The sequence below is a fragment of the Drechmeria coniospora genome, chromosome 01, assembly GCF_001625195.1.
Source record: "Drechmeria coniospora strain ARSEF 6962 chromosome 01, whole genome shotgun sequence".
NCBI lineage: Eukaryota > Fungi > Ascomycota > Sordariomycetes > Hypocreales > Ophiocordycipitaceae > Drechmeria > Drechmeria coniospora.
The window spans coordinates 305904-320316 of NC_054389.1; the positions used below are offsets into that span (position 1 = coordinate 305904).

Sequence of the window (14413 nt, forward strand, 5' to 3'; positions counted from 1 at the left end):
CCTCACCTGATCGGTTGAACCTATATTGGTGGCTGTAACAGGCTATAACTTTATCACGGTACTTGCCGTTACTTCCATCCGACAAGTTGCTATCAGAATGTACGCGTAGCATGCACGAGATGAAATGTTCGCAAGGTAGCGCAGTGGCTCGCCAGGATGATTCAACATGTCGACCCTACCCAAGCATTGGTGACGAAATACACCTCGCGCAATGAATGGCCATACAGGTAGATACATATGTAGACGGAGATAAAGGACCTTTTACATCCGCGTCCAATGTTGGGAGGTTGTCGAGGTTGAGAACCGAACGACCTCGCGCAATCTACCATCTGCCAACAACGCTACAGCGTCCCTTCCGACCTTTATGTGTTTCTCCAAGACGCCGAGTCTGTGGGCGACGATGATGACCGTGTGGCCTCGTTTGGTAAACTCATCGTCGATGATGGTATAGATGGCCGATTCCGTTGCAGTGTCGAGGGAAGACGTAACCTCATCCAGCACGACCACGGGCTTCAGTCCAAGATGCCGTAGCAGAGCAGCCTTCACGAGCGCTCGGCTGAGCGCAAACAGCTGAGATTGCCCTACGGAGAGCTCCTGTAGCAGTGAGAGTTTCTGATCAAGAACTGGATGTTCACCAACATCTGGAGTCTTGATCGTCGCCGCTAATTCGTCAGTCGAGTTCGAGCCGCCGTGAAAAAAATGCGACTGCAGTCCCGTTTGCGCCAATGCACGGATGAGGACATCTTCTGATACTGAGCTGTCGGGATCCAAGTTGAAGCGTAAGCTCTCGTTGAGGAAAAGAAGGGGGTCCTGAGATACTGCGATGAAGCACCGCTGCCGCAGCAGGTCTAGTCCTACTTCCCTGATATCAATCAACGCCGTCCATCTCAATACTACCAGATTGCAGCTCGAGGAGACGTAAAAGGGTCAAGACCAGAGTGCTTTTACCGCTGGTGAAAAAAGTGAGCAAAGCACAACCAAATTGAACTCTGGAACTTACCTTCCAGTGCGCCCGATAACCACGAGTTTCTGGCCCGCGGCAACAGTCAAACGTATGTTCTGCAGCGCAACTAAGCCAACCCTATGTATTGCGCATGTCAGCTATCAGTACGGGGAACCACCGTGTGTACGTACTCGTAGGATGCGGTGACGTTTTTGAATTCGATGTGCCCCCTGGAAGGCCAGTCCGCAGCAAGTTTGAAGTCTCGAGGCCTTCCACCCTCCACCGGGGTTGTTTTCTCGAGCGTCTGAGAGCGAGCAACGGCACCAATAGATGTTTCTAACGTAGTCCAGTTTTCCACAAGCTTCAGCAATGTTGTGTTCGCCACAAGCATGATGTTGAGTGCAATTCCTACTTGTGCACCGCTAACATGCGCTCGCAGTGCAACGGCCATCGCAACAACGCTTGTTGCAACAGCCGAGGCCATAGAATCCAGCACAATACTGAGCCACCTTTGGAGACACAAGGAAACAAATTCCGGTCGCTGGGAGTTGCTGATGCTTTGTACGCTCTTCCGTATCACGGCCTCGGTCCAGCCAAACGACCGAATTGTTTCAAGACCTTCAACCTGAGAAACAAAAGTTAGATTCTCGTCATGACCACCGAGTCATGGAAACTTGCTGATTCCAAAATGCTGGAGAAAACTTCTGCCCGCGACTCTAGTTCCAGAAATCGAAGTTGCCTTGAAGTCCGAAGATACAATTTTTGGACAAGGTAGACAACGACCATGCAGATCGAAAATGGCACAATGAGCCACTTCTCAGCCATGCCCAAAAGTATAACTTGCATGAGTAGCTTGAAGATTTCTGATCATGTTGTTGGCTTGTAGTTCGTCATTGGAAACGGAACGAGACATACGAGGGACGACATTTTGCACTGCCGCTGGCAACTGCTTGTCAATGAGCTGGACATCTTGGCCAAATCTAGTAACTATAAGCCATAATCAAGCTATCTGATCATCAGCCCCAACCTGTTTAGAATCGAGCCATTATCGGTTTCGGAAAAGTACGACAAAGGGGCGCTGTTTCTGATCAGCAATCCGTTGTATCGGCACCCGACAGGGTATCAACGACAGTAGGCACTAACCTTGCCACGATTTGCAGCAAACGTTGGTGCAAACGCGACCCAGATTGCGGAGCAAGTCGAATTAGAACGGACCTACTTGGATTAAGCATCAATGAACAGCTAGTCATCTCCAGGAAACTCACCACATCTGAGCGCTGGTCATGGCCCAAGACATCGTGGATAGGAAGAGGAATCCTCCCACGTAGAATGACGTGCTTGCGGCACCTGATTCGGTCCAAAGCTGGAGCCAGTACTGGGGGATGACGATGAAGAAGCCATATGACATTGTGGTGGCGAGGAAGAGAAAGATGTTCATGCCGTCGATAAACCCCAGATAGTAACCTGGCGTTGCGTTAGCAACATCCATGGAAAGTTGATGCTCAATTACCGTATAGAGCGGGATCTCCATTTTTTCTGGAAAGATCTTGCTGCGTTTCGTCTCTTGCTCGCAATTGGGCCGCGAGTTTGTCAAAGTTTCCCGAGAGAATGACATTTTTATCGACTTTTACGCTGGAAGCGAACTTAGCAATGGAGGATGCTCTTACCTTTATGTTCTGCCACTTTCCTTGATCTATAACTCTACGGTTTCCCAAAACAACAACGTGATCCGCGGATTGAAAATACTGAGCTACCTGGGGTAAGTCATCGGGTTGGACAATGTGCCTTGGAATCACAACGTACACGAGTTCGAAACGAGGACCACCGTAGCCTTCGATCGCCTTAATAGGCCAGCCGAGCCCAATAAATTTTTAAAAACAGTTTGCTCTGTATCAACGTCTAGCCCGCTGAAGGTGTCATCAAGGAGGATTATGCGGCGTCTTGCAAACAACGCTCGCGCAAGAGCCTGCAAAGATTTAGCTCAGCCTACGTATTGAAAGTTCGACGAAACATACTACACGCTGTCGCTGCCCTCCGGATAAGTTGAGGCCCCTACTTCCAATTTGCGTCTGGTCCCCGTTGCGGAGGGAATTGATGTCGTGGGTGAGACAACACGCATCCACTACCTCCTGAAACCAGAGTTCAGCATCTCGGTCAATCCCTCCAACACCATTCGTCGGGCCGTAAATGGCGTCTCTGATGGTGCCATTTGGCAACCAGGGTTTCTGAGAGCAGTATGCTATCTGTCGTGTTGCTACACTGACAGACCCGTTGGAAGGGGTCACTTCTCCCAGAACTGCACGCAGCAACGTTGACTTGCCGCTGCCGGTAGGGCCCGATACTATCGTAAAGCATCCAGCGGCTACTTGAATGCTTATTTTCTCCAAGATGGATTGTTGTTTGCCAATGTCAAGCTCATGAATTTGAATGGCAATGCTCGGTCTCTCCGCATGTCCCGGAACGCCGGAAAACGTTTGGGAAGCAATTGGAGGTAGCGATCCACGACTTGCTTGCGAATATCTTCGAAGCAGGAATGATTGGATTCGTTCAAATGCAGCAAATGCTGCCATCGCTCGAGGGACAATGGTCATGATCATGTTTGCCGGGTGCGTAACCATGCTCAATATCGCCATGGTAGTGAACGCTGTTTCTGTATTCAAGGCGTCTCCACGAGTCGAAGCGAGGACGGCGTAAATAACCAAAGTGATAGCCGGAGAAAATATCCCGAGAGCATTAGCTACAATTCCGTTAGACAATTCATCTACAGTAGAGACCCTGGACGGTAACGAACCGGACGCGTTGTAGTATACCATGATCCATCCAAGTTTCGAGGCTGCGTAGAGTTCCAGCTTCCGAAGTTCTTGGATGCGCCGTGCTAAGCTCTGTTGCAATCCAAGAAGTTTAACAACCTTGATCGAGCTTACCACACAGCTTGTTGCCGCTAAACGATCTTGTGTTGCGCTGCTCCAAGCCCTTTGGCAAGGCTGTAAATGTTTTGCAACAAACCGACTCATGTGAGAGCATACTGCGCATTTTAGTATCGACCGAGTGATGCCGAGGAAGAAAATAGTACATACAGTATATCAAAATGAGTGGAAGAGGCCAGATCCAGCCAACCTGCCTAGCGAGAAGCCCTATACCCACGAGCACTTCGATGACCTGTGCCCACGTTTCGTGCATCATTTCGGTGACGCTATCAAGAATCTCGGCATCAATGCCCATTAGCGTGGTGGCCTCGCCATTGTCGTAAGCGATGCTGGGCGACTTCATAGTCTGATGATGAATTATTCCCATCAGCGCACTTCTAGTCATCAGCTTCAACCTGTTGATGCGGTCTCGGTACACGGCTGTCGAGATCTGAGTGGTACATCAGCGCCGTTGATGATGAGCCAGGACGCGGTCTTACTGCGAGGCCGAGATAAATTCCGAAGGCTGACATGATGAGCCAAAATCCATGGCCAACTTCGGTAGCCGCATGGTATTTCTGAACGTATCTGATCGACTCATTAATCAAGATCGGTTGCGAATAGCGAAACACGATTACTACTAGCCGAGGAATCACAGCGGCTACAAATGGTCCCCTGAGACATGTAATCAGAGCCAAGGGCAGGCTCATTTTCGACTCTGGCTTCGCTAGTACTGTGAGAGGCAAGAAACCGAGCGTCTTGGATTCCTGACTAACCTCGCCGAGACCATATTTGTAGCATCGCCATTGTTGTCATCTCCGGCGACATGCTTCGGCTGAGAGGTGGCAAATCATGATTCGAGAGGATATTACTATATCCACGTAGCAGGATTGGTTTGATCCAGGTGAAGAAAACTCTGCCAAATATGCCGCATATGTCATCTGGAGGCTGAAGCTGCCTGGGGGGGGTCACTGCTGGCCGCTTACAGCACTCATAAGCCAAGAGTACCGAGTGCAGAGTAAAACGCACCGGTACCGCAAGTGATATGTGGGCGTCTGGTGCGGCCCTGGAATGCGTAAGTAGACGGACAGCATCGCAGAGGACGGCGGAAAAAAGATATTTCGCGGCTAGATCGAACTCCCCATGCGAACATCGATGATCCAGGAGAGAGAGCAGACTGAGGCCAATGGCAGCAAATATGGAAGCAAGCAATGAAGCTGAAAGGATGGCATGGTACTGCAGGTCCACGTTTAATACCTCAGACCGATACGAGGATAATATGACTGCGAGGAGCACCCCCAATGTCTGAATGACGTGTATCGTTAGACTGACATACAATCTGAGACGTTGAAAACAGGGAGTGCTGACAGATTCGACCAGTCCATACCAGCCTGGTGCTCGTCTACTACCAGATCTGCGAATCTTCAAGAACCTCGCAGGCAGGGCCATGACGAAGAGAGCGGCACATGTTGTAGCGACCAAGTCTACGACGTCTGCGGGCTCAGAGATCATCACGGCACTTTTGCTGTTTGGAGGTCGAGTGAAATGAGTTACAAACTTCGGGCGGTGGTAAAATTCTCTGCGAAACTCGTTAGTTTCTGAAACGGGACGGGGTTCACTAGAATGGGCGCAATAATGAAGACAGTAATATAACAATCGTCAGCTTGGTCAGAACGGCCACCAGTCGTCCTCGGAGCTTGCTTTTGCTACAAACCACAAAATGCACGCATTGCCAGCTAAAAAAAGGGGGAAAATGTACACAATCACGCACCAACACCAGACTAGCTACATAACTACCCGGACTTTAACCCCATTACTGGCACCTTTGTGCGGTGCAGGTGTTATTTGTATTACGGGATGGTCACAGGCAACTGTCCATTGGAGGGCCGGCAGGATCCGACAGTACAACAGCCCGTGCCGAGCAAGTGAACATCGGGCCGGTCTTTGTATTACCAAACATCGGGTGCAGGATCCAAACCGAATTTTTAGGCAGGTCGTCGTAATTATTAATAGTGGACAGGCACTGTGTTGTAAGGGGTCGTCGGGGTCGTCCAACGGTGTTCCTGGCCTGATTCGGCAATTTCAGCCTCATCATGCAGATCACTCGGTAAATAGTAAAACCTGTAACCACAGTAAAACCTCCAAAATATAACAACGCTAGCCCTATGGGTCTCTGTATGACCTCTATGTTTAAAACCCACTGCGGTCATTGCTGCCGCGGGTTGGCGTTTGGTTCCAGTTCAGTTGCTACGCCCAAGCAGTCACCAGGCGCTTTTGGGGAGTTTGGATGCGGTAGCATTGGCTTGCGTTGTATCGTCCAGGTGGTTATTGGGTTCATAGCCATAGTAGATGCTGTTGTGACTGACGCTGTAGTCGGGGATGCGGCTTGGTGTCTTGGCCACTGCTGTGATTGTCGTCGTGGCAGCGGCTGCTATTTCTCCAATAGTCCTTATCATTCAGTGGTTCATGCTGCGGTCGTTGGCTTGGTCCCAAATAACTCCTATTAGAATTATTGTCATAAAGAATTTGTTGTGCATTTATCGAATTACTCTTGCATGTACTCGAGGTAAGCTGCGATGCTATGACCAGCTACCTCACAGCACGCGTCTCGTTATAGTCCATGATCCTGCAGACAAAACAGAGATCTTCCCCTGCCTTTGCAGTCCTAGTCACAGGTCGTTGCAGGTGCTATCCTGTGCAGCTGGTTTGGAACCGGCACATTCGCCATTTTCTCAGCACGTCATTGTGTAGACTCTGTTCTACTGCTCCATGCAACCCACCTTTACTGAGCAAACTCTGGAAATCGATTTCTTGATGCAAGTTAAATAGCCTGTAGACAGACACTCCTTCCGCGATACTTTTGCAAGTTGGTCGGGCCGGCCATACTCGCCATAGATACTCTGCACCATGGCGAGTATGTCGTCTGATTCGGCATGGTAACGTTCAAAGGTAACCCCTTCGTCTTTCGCGTTAATCAGTGCGGCTTCTAAACTGTGAACTCAAAAATAAAAACGAGAACAACCTCAAGTACCACTATGGGCTCGCCATCGTGCCTCGCTTGTCGGCGAATAATCTACTTCAAGCAGCTATCCCTGACCGCCCCTGACCACTCAATTCTGTGAATAATGTCGAGCTTAGTATCAAAGAGGTAGTAAGATGGCTTTTTGTCCACCATTTGTGAGCCCGATAATGTGAGGAGATACATTGCTTGGATCAGTACAATCAGAATAAGCATAGGCTGAGGGTTTATTGCCGAAATCTACAAGAAGCAACTGCCCCCACCGGGTTCATGATATAGGTGACAGACCAAGCGAAGAGCACGGTTGCATTTTTGATAGCTGCCATATCAACAGGATATCGACGGTGGGGGTTTGGTGGCTGATTATGATAATGTTGCCAAGTCCTGATATGCCTCTTAGTGAGGTATGCATAGTCCCTCTTAGTGAGGTATGCATAATCATCGCCAAACCCCTCAGTACCTCTCTGATCCTTCCATACCTTGTAGTATAATTATCTCAATGGCCAAAAGGGATCTCAAGGCCAGGAGGGAAGGGGAGCGCGCCGCACCTGAGCTGGACAAGAAGATCGTCGCGGGCTGACAACTATGATCGTTTCTTGCCTATCGTGGCAACTTTAAAGGCCGCCACTACGAAGCTCGCCTCCATCTCTCGCTCAACTCGCCTCATCGCAATGCAGAACCCGAATTCATGATTCGTCCGCCATGGTACTAGCATTGTCAATGCAGAAACCCGTCGCAAAGCCACCGGCATTACTGCGAAAAACCAATCTAATCTTCCATCAACTATACATGAAAAAGCACGTGGGAGAAATCCAGGCGCCAGGGTATAGGCAAAATCCCCGTTCAGCCTACAGTATACCTACTGCTGGTCCCGTCATTGCAAAGTATATTCCGTACGCTACACCATGAATTGCTGCCCCTTAACGTATTGTGCTTACTCTGCCCTTTGCGCATTCTTGTTGGTATGACGTATATATCTGCAGTGGTATTGTAATATTTATCATGTATAACGCTTTGCAGCAAGGCTTGTCCATCTTCAATAACGTTGCGGCAAAAAGTTCCATAGTCCAGTCGTTGCTTGTCAAACTTGTTACAGTGCTAATACAAATGAGCACACATTGCATGTATTGTGTGTGTTATATATGCTTATGTCCTGATTAATGCTGCATGGTGTTGTATAGTGTTGTATGTATTATATAACTTGCATGTACGGAGTAAGCCCCTTACTCCCTGACACAACAATACTCCACAGCCCTTAACTTGTTGCCCTATCCGCTGTAATATCTCAGCTGACTCTCGATGAGGCGTAAATCTAAGACAACCATCACCCCCGTCACGCGCGCTTGGACAACAAGATCAGGTGCATAGACTGGTATGAGATCAAAGACAACCTGCTTCTGCACCGAATGAGCCTTGGAAAACGGTTCTCGTACGATTTGATGTCGCATCGAGGTAACGTTGCATTAATGTTTTGGAAATACCACCACTATTTACCTCGTTTTGTACGCCACCCTTGCCTTCCGGGCGGCTACACCACCCAGTTGTGAGTCGTTTACACCAACCACCTTCCATTCCAAATACTTCCCCTGTGCATAGTGGCACACCTTGCTCAGACACCATGCACGACATTCCATGCTTGTACCCCGCCCTGCGGATTTATCAGAAATGATAGAATTTCTACTTAAATGCGACGTCAGTGATCTTGCATTGGCCGCTATACTAAACCTACCGTTTCCCTCCAAATCAACTATCATGACCATCAGGGGGACGGATGTAAAGGTCGTCTCGTAGATGTCATCGCAATCATTATAGGCTCACCGGGGCATCTGCTACAGACTTGAGCCTTGCTATACTGAGAGTTGTTGCAGTCAACTAGATTATATAGTAATATTCGCACCTGTGTTGAAGAGTGAGGTCGCATTCGAAGGAAACCCCGCTCGACGCCTCCATACATATCCGTCTCGACTGAAGTGGACGACGTAACAATATGGCTTCAGAATGATTGCATTTCCAAGTTAATCTATCTTGCATCTCCTTTTCAAATTCCCGAAATTATCTCGGACATCTCCGACATTGATCCTAGCCGCCACGTGGTGAGTATTGTCGACCGTCGGGGCTGTGGTTGTCTCGAACAACTCGGGCTCCTCACACCAGCTTGACTCCTCACTGCCGTGTCATAAAGCTGCACCCCTCCTCATTCCTGTGGGTGATATGGTCTGATTTGGGATGGCTTCTCCGGGCCATTAGTAAAGGCACGATACTACCCCACCAGTTCGGCTGGCTTGCATCCCACGGAGAGGTTGAAGTGAGCATTTACCTGAGCGACTGCGCGCGGCAAGGACATAGCCAGCTGCCTCAGAGGTAGATGATGATATCTTGAGAGAGGCTCTAGAGATCAGACCTCCCTCACAATGGATAAGACGTCGCACAGGGGCTCAAGCCATCCTCTTTTCTGTTTTATTCTCGAGCAAGCAACCAGCAAGCCCCGGATGTGCAAGCATCGTCGGCAGCGACAGATGAGTGTGTACCAACTCTACGAAGTCGTGAGCAAGGTTGTTGACATGTTCTTGCCGCCACAAAGTTGACCGACGCCATTTATTGAAGTTGACATATTCCGCATCGAATCGTCACCTCTCGAACGAATCACGGTGGAGCACGTCGCCGAGAGCAAGCCCATTGTGCATGTGCTCGTGCTTGCGGCTTGGTTTTGCATCGGATGGCGCGGACCTGAAATGCTCTTGGCGTTTTGCTCTGTCAGTTGACAGCCAACCCCCCTTTCCCCTCGTTTACTCCCCTCGGTTACTCCGCAAGGGGAGATTCTAACGTAACCGACGAACTTATAATCAACCCCTCACCACTATTCATCCTTCCAGCTATAGGTGTACAATAGGGCCGGGTACACGCTGCGTCGGACACGTTGCGTCGGTTACACAACTCTTCGTTTGTTCCAAGACCAACACCATCATCATGCCTGCTCTTGTACTAGGTGCTCTTTCTGTGAGCTGGCTCTCCGCTGCATGCACCCTCTTCGTCCTAGGTTTCGTCTACACGATCCTGCTGGCGGTCTACCGCCTGACATTCTCACCACTCTCCGCCTTTCCCGGCTCAAAGATTGCTGCAGCAACCGGCTGGTACGAGTTCTACTATGACGTCGTCGGCCAGGGGTCTTACTATCGCAAGATAGCTGAGATGCACGATAAATACGGTATGATCTTGACATGGCGGCACGAAGCGACGCACGCAAGCTCATCGTAACAGGGCCGATCATACGCATCAACCCTTGGGAGCTCGACGTCTCTGATCCCGCTTTCCACCCCACCCTCTTCGTCTCCGGTTCCGTGAGGCGCTCCGAGATATTTGCCGGTTCGCGAGGCGGCCTCGGCATCGAAGGTAGCCGCCCATGCTGCGTCGGTGCCGACGGGAGCTGGCAGGGCTAACATGCACAGGCTCTCACACCGTCTCCGAGGACCATGATCTGCATCGCATTCGTAGAAAGCCCGTGGAGTATTTCTTCTCCCATCAAAAGGTCCAAAGTTACGAGTCCGAAATTGCGGATGAGGTCAGGCTTCTGGACAGCAGGTTTCGCGCGATGAAAGGCACAGGCTCTATCGTAAGAATGGAGCACGTTTATGCGGCCCTCACAGGCGATTTAATTCGCCATTTTTCCGTCATAAACCCTCCAAGCCTCATCTCGGACCCTGAATTTTCTCCCAACTGGTTTGTGCCCCTATGCGCGGCTGTGCTTGCTTCTTCGTCCAGCTAAAGCAAGTCCCAGGTACGGCACGCTGCGCCGGTTTTTCATCCAGGTTGTTCTATACACACAACTCACTTTTCTTGTCGGGTGCGCCGTCTTCTCCGGGTTGACGCGAGCGTTTGCTTACAAGCCTTAGCTGGGTTCGCTACATACCTCGATCCATTCTCCTATCTTGCACACCGAATGCGGCGGCTTTCAAAGCATTCACGGATGTGAGACTCCTGGAGCTGCTTCCCATCCATTCCTCTCGAACTGGTAAACTTACGCATCGGGTAGCTTGTGATAGATCATATCGAAGAGGCTCGTGTTCGTGTGAAGGACGGCAAGTTGGACAAGGACACGCGATTCTCCACGCTGATCGAGTGTCTCCTCACCAGTGATATTCCGGAAGAAGAAAAGACCACGCAGCGTTTAACTGGCGAAATAATAACCGCCCTCTCAGGAGGTACTATGACGACGGCCCACACGCTTGCGACCATCACGTATCACGTCCTTGCCGACCCCAGTATAGGGGAGCAGTTGCGACAATCATTGGCGCCGATAATGCGGGACTTCCCGGAGAAGATGCCTCGATCTGCCGACATCGAGAACATCCCCTACGTAGCAGGCTGTGTAAAGGAAGGCTTGCGGTGAGCACTCAACATGCTCCTGACCTGGCTCAGCCACTAATTTGGTGATTTACTACATAGCCTCAGCCAATCTGTCATGAGACGCATGACACGCTGTTTCCCCGACGTTGAGCTCGAGTACGAACAGTGGAAAATTCCCAAAATGGTGAATGCGGCCTGATTTTGCACAAATGCACTCATGCTTACACCCGACAGACGCCGATCGGCATGTCGGCATATATCATGCACAATGATGAAAATGTTTACCCAGAGCCGCTGCGGTTCCGCCCTGAGCGCTGGCTTGGCGATTATGATCCCCTCATGAAGAGAAATTTTGTGCCTTTTTCCAAAGGCTCGCGAAGTTGCCTAGGAATGCAGTAAGTCAACGGCTGGCCTGCATGGTCGCATCCTGTTTGGTCTAACAACAGTCAGCCTCGCATATGCCGAGTTGTTCTTGGCCGTTGCTGTCATGTTCCACCCCGGAGGTCCGAAGATGTCTTTGTACGAGACGGACGAGACAGACATCGCTCCAGTTCACGACTATTTTCTCGCCTTGCCAAAACTGGATACCAAGGGCGTGAGGGTGATGGTGAATTAAAATGCGACAAGCCTGATGAGAAGTGGGAGGGGCGTTTTACTGTATCTGGCGAATTGTGAGTGCTGGGGATAGTTGTGCTTTGGTAGTTATTGAGCTTCCAGGACCCAAGAGTGGATTTCGGCGTTTCCGAGGACGTGACGCCTCCGAAGGCTCCATTGATGGTTGTGAGGGAGATGACCCAAAATCCAAGCTTTAAAACATCATGCCCAACCCCCTGTATTGCTGATGGAAATTGGGACTGCTCATAGTTGGGGCACAACGTCGGTGGGCGTGTCCGTCCACTATTAACGCCGCAAATAGGGGTCAGCGTGGTTAACATATGGGTGGATCTTTTCTCTACCTCCCCTAGAACTATGAAATGTGTGAATGCTAATAAGATTTAAATTGCTGCCAACGTCGTTTTGTAGAGCAATGTTGTAAATTTCTGATGAACCCCATTCTTTGGCACTGCCGCTGTGAGGCATAAAATTGATCTGGGCTTGTCCTGTTGTCGGAATGATCTGGAGTAGCTAATAAAGCGACCGAATACACCGAGAATGGCCGCTTTGTCTGGGTTCAGCACATATGGCAATAATGGAAAGCATATAGAGCACCTCTCAAGATGGGGTAACCTAACTGTTGTTGATTGCATCGCCCGATTGACCCTGCAAAACCAGGTATTGATAGTACTGTAAGGTCCGGAGTGGGCACTTGTTCTCACGATACATCTCTACGATGGGTTAGGATCAGATTTGTTAGAGGCAGAGGATTAAAGAAGAAAATGGTAGCTGGGATGATGTACACTGTTCAAGTAATTGGAAGGGACAGTTGGCCAAAGTCACAACGCAACAAAATACATTTCCAAGCACCCAAATGCCTCGTTAGTTGGGCAACTTGTGGATGTGTGTGATTGCCATGTAATTTCGTTACTGGGGCACGTCCGTTCGTTCTAATGCAATGCAACTCCGTTCCTATCTAAAGCTCGGGTATGTTACGTAGGGTAAATTTACAGCTCTCATCGTCGGACGGACCTAATGATAGCCACCTGGGAATTAATAGAGCCACAAACGCATAACCCGCTGCATACTCAACTGGTTCCTACTCGACAACTGCGGCCGTAATACCTCAATGGTACGAGCCGACTTAATATTTTTATGGGCATTACCCTAACTATTGCTGTCGAAAATTACAGAAACTCGCCGTCCTGTATTTTTCGGTTCGATCAATGCAACAATGGTAATATTTAAGCACAGTAGTGTAACAATCAATATTCTGGTTCAGAATAGTGCAGCAATACAACAGCAGACAGCGGGCCATCTATCCTACGAAGCGTCCTTCTCGGGGGAACATCCATCCATTGAAAGGTACGAATCTCAATAACTGTCAAAATGACTGCTCAGATGTATTGTAGGATGATGGCAGTCAACAGTGCGGCTCGAATAGACTTCATCATGTTTCCAACTTGGGTTGTACTCGTAGAACTCTGTGCAGTTAAGTTTAACCCTCCCATTTGCGTTGTATTTACCCGCGCCATCGGGGCACCTCCAGTATTGTGTAATCGATAGTTCGCCAGTCGAGCCGCTAAAACTAAAAGTAGCTTCATCGTGATAATTCGTTTGTGTTGTTGGCAGCGTACACCAGTAGGTAGTCTGGCCGTCAAAGAAATTAAATATCTGGCCAGCCCAAGCCATGCACTGAGCCTTGTACTCGACGGCTGGATGGGAAAGCGTAAAGTTTACAACACCCCACAAGACATTAACGTCAGGCGTTACAAACTTATCCGACCCATAGTAGCGAAAGTTACTAATAGTCCAATGATTTCCTGCTTTTGACTCCGCGGCACAGTCGGCCCCTCTCAACTGTGCAGCATTATTCGGAGCGGCGGTGGTGAAGCTGGCAACGAGTAAGGTCGTAAGGATACGGGCAATTATGGTAACGTTGAAGGCTTAACCCTGCTAAATGATAATTTATCCTATAGAGATATGAAGAGAATACTCAGTACGTCGAGTTAGACTAAGACGAGGTTCCGAAGAGATGAATCGTAGTACTTGGCACGAGAGTCATAACAAGTTGATAGAGTTTGGGAGAACCCTACTCTTATAAGTGTACAGGTGTACTTGCATTTACGCTGGCAAGCAGTGGAGATTGTAAAGTACATTATCTCTGCCGTACAAGTACATGAAAGTACTCTGCACTTGCGCATGCATTCCTAAAGAGTACCTACGAGCACTTAAGGTAACATGTACTTTTACAGTTAAGAGACTGTTCGGCGGCCTGGTTACTTTTCTGACCAACTGAGGCGATAACTGGCTGGCGATGCAAGACATAGGCGGGGTTTGGAGGGGGGTTGAGGTCTAGACCTGGGCAAGAATTCGGTAATATAGCACAGACGTAAACGAGGGTCGGATCTTAAGACGAGCTGCCGTCTGGTACCCACATACCCAATACTTGACTGTTAGCCAACCGTACTTGTAAGTACGGAGTAGAGTGAGCCGTATTACTTGTACTTATATGGACAAGTACTAATTACAAGTGCAGCTACACCAACAAGGATACATAGAATACGAGCAAGTACGGAGCACAGAAACGGAACGGTAAGTACGAAG

The 14413-nt window shown here is 49.4% G+C and overlaps 2 protein-coding genes across 2 annotated transcripts; one reads left to right on the forward strand and one right to left on the reverse strand.

The window, feature by feature from the left end:
• Positions 1 to 261: 261 nt before the first annotated feature.
• Positions 262 to 4213, reverse strand: DCS_00078 (ABC transporter; the record flags this gene model as incomplete). The annotated part of the gene is made up of 15 exons (XM_040797420.1): positions 262 to 818; positions 895 to 950; positions 1001 to 1081; positions 1135 to 1568; positions 1712 to 1806; positions 1859 to 1923; positions 1971 to 2021; positions 2087 to 2158; positions 2209 to 2407; positions 2454 to 2693; positions 2747 to 2909; positions 2959 to 3680; positions 3735 to 3818; positions 3868 to 3927; positions 4021 to 4213. 15 exons carry the CDS (start codon positions 4211 to 4213, stop codon positions 262 to 264), a joined length of 3072 nt encoding a protein of 1023 aa, XP_040658303.1.
• A 5622-nt stretch (positions 4214 to 9835) lies between these two features.
• Positions 9836 to 11828, forward strand: DCS_00079 (uncharacterized protein; the record flags this gene model as incomplete). Its single annotated transcript, XM_040797421.1, has 9 exons — positions 9836 to 10073; positions 10127 to 10258; positions 10315 to 10585; positions 10644 to 10709; positions 10759 to 10834; positions 10899 to 11251; positions 11312 to 11396; positions 11447 to 11607; positions 11663 to 11828. The coding sequence occupies 9 exons, from the start codon at positions 9836 to 9838 to the stop codon at positions 11826 to 11828; spliced, it is 1548 nt and encodes a 515-aa protein (XP_040658304.1).
• Between the last annotated feature and the right edge of the window lie 2585 nt (positions 11829 to 14413).